This window comes from Protomyctophum parallelum (assembly GCF_964188405.1).
Source record: "Protomyctophum parallelum genome assembly, chromosome: 9".
Taxonomy (NCBI): domain Eukaryota; kingdom Metazoa; phylum Chordata; class Actinopteri; order Myctophiformes; family Myctophidae; genus Protomyctophum; species Protomyctophum parallelum.
Window position 1 is genome coordinate 20,105,358 of NC_139706.1, and position 8,585 is coordinate 20,113,942.

The following is an 8,585-nucleotide window of genomic DNA, read 5'->3' on the forward strand; positions in this document are numbered from 1 at the left end:
GTGCAACCTTCATTCATTCGACCCCTCTATCACACAACTATGTTTTTTGTGTCCATATCACTACTCCCAACAAATAGTTCAATGTGAAAGTTGAACGAAAGTTGCGCTAATCATTTTTAGAAATAGGTAAACAATTCAAATGTCGTCAGATTTGTGAATTGATTTACTTTTACTGCGTCGCCCCAGTGCCCCCCACAAAATGACCGGAATACTTAATATTGACCAAAACCAGAGCAGAACTCCCACCACAGGATTTGGGCAATCAATTAATACAGTTGCAACCACTATATTAATGGCAAGTATTTCATAGAGCTTATAAATTAAAAAAATCTGAACTATCCCTTTAAAGCACTGGTTCTCAAACCCCCGGTACGAGATTTGTTTTATGTTTCAAAACATATTCCAAGTCCAAAAGATTCTAGACTAGCCCATCTGGATTAGTCTATACATGTAAACCTATAGCTAAACTGTAGTCGCTTCTTTTGGGGTTGTTTTCATAGACCTGGCTGCTTATTTCTGCTAAATCTGGCAACACTGTTGATCATCGTTCGTCCGTGGTGCGTATCTGTTATGCCGCCACGAGAGGACAGCGACGACAAGGTGATAAGGACTTGAGGACGACATGCCCAAGTATTGTTGTGTTTCTCACTGTAAGAATGATTCAGCAAACAATGACAACAGGAAAAGCTTCTACAAGTAAGCATGCACACAGTCACTGACTCACAGGCACAGCAGCAGCAGCACGTGTTTTTCAACGTTTATATTCTATCACACTGAACCATGTTCAATCAATCAATCAAACAGTCAAGTGTTGCTGCTCTGAATGACGACGATACATGATCCACTAGAGCGCAACGCTCACCTCGGCCTCACTCGTCACTCCCCGAACCCACCTCACCCCTGCCCACTTTGACATGCAGGCTGGGAATGGTTTAGGTTGACGACAGAGTACAGCATCTTTGCAATGGGTCTGGTCCACAAGATTCGCTACAACACCACCAAGATAACCATACTGTAGGCTACCTGTCTAAATACTTCCTTAATGTCAACGAAGTCCACACCCACAACACCAAAGGGAGTTCAACAAACCATGTGCAACCCAGATTCGGCACAAACAAGGGACTCAATTATTTTTGCTCCTATACCACCAAAATGTGGAACGCCCTAACAGTGTATGAGTGTATGACTCTCAATGTATGTTTTCTTTTCCCTTTATGATGATTTCCTTTTCTTTGACTATTATATAATTATTATGTATAGAAGTGCATATTTGTATATCTCTAAATATTATGATGAATTGAACAAGGTGAACCCTCTTTTAAACAAGTGTAGTGCTTTAAAGAAAAAATAAACGATCCGGGCACTTAAGGTTAAAATGAGGAGGATTAGGATAGCCTTTATTAAATTAAAAAGGCAACTGCCAACATGTTTCGACCTAACCGGTCTTCATCAGGGCAAGAATGCAACATGTTGGCAGTTGCCTTTTTAATTTAATAAAGGCTATCCTCCTCATTGTAACATTGAGAGTGCCCGGATCGTTTCTTTTTCTTGTATGCCTTGATCCCGTTTGATCCGTGTGAGCACCTTTTTATCATCATCACATGTTTATATCTCCGTCGAACACCTGGTTCGTTTTTCTTTTTTCCGTTTTTGCTTTATTGGATCGTCCACTCACAGCAAATGATAATACCTAAACATCATCAATAAACTCTAAGCCATAAGATTGTATTTATCTTGATTCCATGTGTACTCTGCCTCTTCCTGTTTGATGTCATCACCTCTCTAACAAAGTGTGTGATCTCCACTGTCTGTGTTGTAGATTGCCTCTACATGAGCCAGACAGGTTACTACAATGGCTGAAAAACATGGGTCGAGAAGACTGGACTCCCTCCCAACACCAGTACATTTGCCATGAACATTTTACACCGTCTTGCTTCAAAGTACGTTGGGGAATCCGTTACCTTGAGAATGACGCTGTACCTACAGTGTTCAAGGTGCCTGTGGTAAGACAGGAGAATGAAGCATGAAATTAATTCAAAATTGGTTTAAATGAATAATTCCAATGTTGAACATGGCATCTTCCACTAGTCTTGGCTATAATAGTCTTGTTTCATAGTCAATATATTATGTGTGTTTGTCCTCATTTCTAGAAACGGAAGAGCATAGATCACGGTCAGAAGAAAGCCAAGCGGCTCAGATGCAACGTTAAAGGAAGGACACCCATGGCAGACAATGGGACACAGCCAGTGGCTGTCACTGCACCGCTGGGCAGCAGCAGCACTGTGGAACCACATGACATCAGGGACACCGTTGACGTTCTGAGGACTGACCTGCACCCGCCGACATCGGTGGATAGATTTGACACGGGAATGGAGTTCCCTGTGACCTTATTCCAAACAGTGGAGGATGCAACTGGTCTTGACAGAGGAGAGAACGCAGAGGTGGTTGTTGTATCACAATGTCCTGCTGCTGAAGAGGAAGACGACTTGCTGAGCGGGATCACCGCTGCCATTCTAGCTCATCAAAGAGAACTGGTGGTGAACGAGTCGCTGACGGGCCACGCCGTGGACACTCAGACCGCTTTGCGTGTGGAGAACGTCACCCCAGACATGGAGGAGCTGTCCGTTGTACCCTGCAGCGACCACGAAGCTCAGGTCATGGCGTACTTGGAGACGATCCCCAACCTTTTTTTACGCTGTGCGCCGCTGTCCACGCCACCTTGCGCCATCTCCCCAGAGACGGTACTGTCGTCTGCCCTGAGCTCCACGCCCATTGTGTCCACGGTCCCCATAGTGTCCAAACACTCGTCTGCACTGGTCCTCACTATGGAGACGCTGGACACAGAGGGAGAGCCGGACACCCCTGTAGAGGGCAGTACTGAGCAGCAGGAAAACCAACTGGAGGAACATTGGTGAGGGTGATACCCATAGAGTTATAAAGCATTCATTTCAATGGAATTTGCTCAGTGGCGTTTTGAAGCACCCAGAAGAACGGTCTACTTCCGCATTCTTTCGATTTGGACACCAAAATTTGGTGTCCAAAATGTGGAAGTGCTCAATGTTAAACCCCAGCTGCATGGGGTTTACTCGTGCTAAATGCACGGTCCCGCCTGCAGTCCCAGCTCTGACCAGTAGGGCCGAGCGCTTCAACGTTGGCCATGCCATTCTGGGGGCTTGGTGATACCGCTCACTATCATGTAAGGGATAATGAACAGTGTGTCGTCATTATAGAGAAATTAACCTCACCGGAGGTTCTAATCTGCCACAAAACAATCATGACTCACTATTCATTATCTCTCTTATTACACATTTACTAAAGAAATCAACAATGTGACACAAAATATAATGATGTTATTGATTTTAAAAGGATTGCATTGCTTGCTTTGTCATAACGTGACGCCACGTTGCAACACTTTGAGTTTGATGTTTGTTGTAGAGGGAAAAAAGGAGGGGGCCAAATGACAAACCCCTGGGAGACCTGAGTCAACGAGGCATATACTGTAGGTTTTAAGTGGTTAGAGCTAAACTGATGCATCGACTTGTAACATTTGTTGATACATTTGTTGCATTGCTGTGACCAACTATGTTTCATGGAGTGATATCCAGTATCATCTCTGTCGGGTGGAAACCTATGTCCAAAACTGTGACTTTTCAGGATTCAAATGCAAAAGTACTATCTACATGCTCGAGTTTCGAGCTAGAATATCTGCTGCTGATCTGACACTTTTGTGTGACGCTGTGGTATAATCATGTAGGCCGTTCATTTACGAATTTTTTTAAAGAATATAATAGTTAGGAGGTTTCTGCCCCGAAAGCAACGTCACAGTATGTTCTTCCTTCCCGCACAGCTACCACAAGAACAGTCTGAGCAAAGAGCAGCTGGAGGCCATTGCAGCCGAGCTGCAGAAGAAGGTGAAGGTGCTACAGCAGCGGCACAGACGTCACCTGGAGAAGCTGCTGGGTCTGGAGAACACTGTGGAGCAGCTGAGACACAGCAATCTGCTCAACCACGAGAAGCTGCAGCTGCTAGAGAGGGTGAGGCTGCAGCACGAGGGTTGTTGGTTTCGTCAACTACCTTTTTTCACTGACACAATTTACCCAATTAAGAGTCTTGCTCAAGGACACTTTGACGCCAACTCTGGGGAAGTCTACGGTCGATCGGAGAACCTTGTGATTCTTTTCATCTGATATCTGATATTACAATTGTAAACTTCAGGTTCATGTTAACAATAACAATAATAATAATAATAATCATAATAATAATAATCATAACAACAACAACAATAATAATTCTAACACTAATAATGATAATAAGACCAGCACATCTTCACTGAACAAACACTTTATCCAACCCTTTCTTTTTCTCTCCGCTGGGTCGGACAGTCGGAGACTATGAGGCGTGGGGGAAGATTATGATCCTCAGTACAGTACACATACAATTTACCCAGGGTGTGTGTGTGTCTACGATGTGTAGCTATCCGTTACTTCATGAAGTGCACAATACTGGGTTTAAAAACACAGCTGAAACATGAAGTGGAGGCTGTCAAATCCTTCTGCCCATTGCGTGGCACCGTAACTAGGATTCGCCACCCGAAGGGCGTCGAAATTCTAGTCTTTTTTACAAAGCTGTATTTTTATTTTTAGCTACACTGGTTTTTCCTTTTGCCCTCACGTTTTAAATGCTTTGTTTCTGTTTCTTAGATCTTTTATAGTTGTGATGTTTTTTTATGCAAATGCTTATTGTAGCACTTTTAGATTTACACAAATGTAAAGTGCTTAAGTGCATTATTATAAATACAATCCATTATTATTATGATTAACTCAATTTTCTGTTGTTTGTCTTGCACCAGGCTTACATCCAGGCGAGTACAGCGGGACCGCACACCGGGGAGTGGGACACAGTGGTTGTCAAATACGAACAGGATGACGGTGCTTATGTTTACGCCCCAGTGCATGAGGTAGAGCAAGAAATATGAATATGGACTAATAGAACTCCATTACTTTATTGTTTCATTACTAATTAGTTTGGTGACCAAAATCAAAAAGCATCATTGACGCACAAGTCACTGACTGTACAATTCAAAAATGGACTTGGACTGGTTATAGAACAGTCAATCTGACTGGACATCCCTGCAGAGTGTCGATATATTCTGAAACTGACTATCATAACGTTATACTGGAAAATATGTTAAACACAACAATAGTGCTAAAATATATTGACATTTAGCTGGAATAAACGATGTCCAAAAACAAGTCTTTCCAGATGAAGGTCTACTCTGATCAGTAAGTAATATAGTATGAGATGCTATATACACCAATTATGTGCAATCGCACAAGTGCTTCCAATTCTATTTTCCGGTCACGTGGATTATATTTCGGGATCATAATATGACAGTCGCACTTTCGAGCCCCGTATCTTTCATTAATAGATTCCCAGGACAAATGGGCTGACACGGCAGACAGTCAATTTCCAATGATGTGTGAGACCAAATATAAAAATTGCACCATATTCTGTTAGGACTTCAAAGTTGACATGCAGCAAATAAACTGTTCTCATTAAATAAAAAAAAATCAGCCCATACCCAGCCACTCAGTCCAACAACCAAAATAATTCAGATTCAGATTTTTATGCATATTGTAAATACATCAAAGATGCAATTATAATAAATTTCTAATGGGTGAAGCCTTTGCCTGGAAGAGAGGTCATCAAGTGTTCTCCAACCTTCTTAGAGTGTTTCAACCCTCAATCACTACACTCTCCAGTTGGTGGGTCGAGCAGTGATTGGCCAAATCACTGCCCCTCTCACCCACAATTCTGTAGTATTTTGAGAAACTATACTCATTTCGAATGATAATCATTTCATAAGGGCACATCTCAGATGCTTGGTTTATTTTGTAAACTAAACTAGACTTTCATTTCACTTTACCTTTCATTTGAGATATGCCATGGCTATGTGGGCCTACCAGAGAAAGAATTATCGCACTTTGTTTCACTTTTTTTTAAATTTGTATTCACTGTAACTCCAGTTCTATTTCTGAGAAGGCTGTATTTTGTGAAAACAAGCTGAATTGATCACAACTACATACCATAACATCCTATCCACTCAGTTATTTTTAGATAGCCGACATCTTGATGTACATTTTGATATATGCCATGTGCACGAGGCTCAAAACTGTATTATATGACAAATAGATGGGCATGACCTTGACCCCTGACCCCCGGGCACTGAAGGTGTTAAGTACAATTTTGAGGTATTTGTACTTTAATTGAGTATGTCAAGTTTTCAATAATTCTTTCAATAATTTTACTACATTTCAGAGGCAACTATTGTACTTTTACTCCACTATATTTATTTGACAACTTTAGTTACTAGTCACCTATTACAAAACATACATAAACCACTTTATATACAGCCCTATATACATTTCGGCCATTTGAAAATAGATATTTTTATACATTTGAATTTTTTCAATAGGACATTCTGCATAGTGAGTACTGTAGCATGTGTTGGCTTACTGTGAGGGGAAGCTTCATGCAGTACCACTTTCCAACCAGTCGGTGTCCTACCAGACCACAGGATCTACATGTCTCTCATTGCAGAGCAAATGCTCTTCAAAGCACTTTTTCAAAGTGCACATTCAGAGCACATTTTTCACATGTTTGTGATGTTTGGATGGGTTTTTGTAAACCTGACTTATAACAGGCCCATTTTAATAGCGACCTTGGCACCTAGTCTTCATCAGTCATCATTATCCTCATTAGAGATGTCCCGATACTGTATCGGTATCGGCCCTTATAGTACAGGCAATCTAGGGTCTAACCTCAAACAAATTTTTGTTTCATAAATATGTCACTAATAACATATCAAAAGTCCTAAGAAATCCAAGTAGGGGAACATATTGAAAAATGCCAAAATTGGTTTTCCCCATTGACAAATGTTAAACAGTGGTTTAAACTAAATGTCTAATAAAACATTGTCTAATTTCCACACAAAAGGTTCAGAACTGTCCACAATCAACCAGAAACGGTGTTGGATGCAGCTTGTGAATAATAATAATTAAAAAAAAAAAAACATTCAAGTGCCATTTTTGTAGGCTATGTTTACAGTGTGCACTGCAGGGTTTTTAATATTCATTTCATATGCATTATTATGTGAAGTACTGTTCATGTGATTTTGTTGATGGAAAGCACTGCATTTTCTGAATGAAGGAATAATTGTTTATCATCATCATCTTTGTCGTCATCATCATCATCACCAAACCATTTCGTTTTTGTTTTTGTATTACTAAACCCCAAAATAGGAACTTAACTTCAACTGTGTGGTATGATATCTCCAATAGTGGCCCGGAGGCGCCATCACTCAAGCTACTCAAGAGGATCTGATAGCATCACATAGCGTACACAAGTGTAAAAATGGCCAATATGTGTTGTTCTTAAATGGTGCATTTATATAGCGCCTTTATCCAAGGTGCCTTACAGAGATTGTGCATTACATTCAACCATTCACACACTGATGCTAGAGGAAACCATGCAAGGCACCAACCATCTTGCTCAAGGACACTTCAACACTAACTCTGTGGGAGCCCGGGTTCGAACTGGGAACCTTGCCGTTCCCATCCAGTCACTCTACCTGAGCCACTGCCGTTGTTTTTTACCTTATTAGGGAAAATAGGGTACAATTGAAATATAAACGAATGAAAAGTTTGTAGAATGGATACATAATCTAGTAGTCTGCATGAGATATACGGTGCAAAGAATAGGGGGGCTTGTTTTCGATTGTAAATATTGGCTTCCTAATATTGTTTAACCAGTGCTCATGTGTTAGTTGCTTCTTTTGTGCTTGTTTTCATAGTTGCTTAAATTTCTCTCGCATCTGGCAACACTCAACACTGCCACCAACCTCTGCTCTATTTTGGATGTATTTTTTTGCCAACTGAAGGATGGTTTTCATTATACTCTGTGTGTTTGTGTTGAGAGTTGAGGGTCTGCTGGTTGAACTCAACACAAGTTGAACTCAACAGAAGGTGTGTTATTAAATGTGGGAACGGACTGCTGTTCGGAAACCCAAGCAGCTATTTGTTCTGTGTTTGTGTGTGTGTGTGTGTGTGTGTGTGTGTGTGTGTGTGTGTGTGTGTGTGTGTGTGTGTGTGTGTGTGTGTGTGTATGTGCGCGTGTGTGTGTGTGTGCGCAGACACGTGTGCGACTGTGTGTGCATGTGCGTGTGAGTGCGCGGGCACGCGTACGACTGTGTGTGTGTGTGTACCGTGCGTGTGTGTGTGTGCGTGTGCGTGTGTGTGTGTGTGTCACAGTGTGTGTGTGTGACTGTGTGTGTATAGTGTAATTAAATCTCCATCTCTCAGCGGCAGGGTGAAAGGAGATATCCCGTTGTGACGGGTCCTTTTCTTCTCCTCCCTGCCTTTTCCTCTCCTTCCTCCAGCTCCCTCGCTCTGTCTCGCGGGGTGGGGGAGACACGGCTGGGTCAGGGCCCGGGGAAGGGGGGGGGGGGGGGGTCCGCAGTCAGCTGGCAGAGGGCCAGGCAGTGAGAGGAGAGAGAGGTGAACGGTAGCAGGACACCAAGTTCAACA

General features: G+C 42.1%; 1 protein-coding gene across 1 annotated transcript; it reads left to right on the forward strand.

The window, feature by feature from the left end:
* Window positions 1-579: 579 nt before the first annotated feature.
* Window positions 580-4,975, forward strand: LOC310864472 (THAP domain-containing protein 5-like; the record flags this gene model as incomplete). The annotated part of the gene is made up of 5 exons (XM_083773159.1): window positions 580-696; window positions 1,820-2,003; window positions 2,151-2,911; window positions 3,848-4,034; window positions 4,850-4,975. The coding sequence occupies exons 1-5, from the start codon at window positions 623-625 to the stop codon at window positions 4,973-4,975; spliced, it is 1,332 nt and encodes a 443-aa protein (XP_083629285.1). The 5' UTR covers window positions 580-622.
* Between the last annotated feature and the right edge of the window lie 3,610 nt (window positions 4,976-8,585).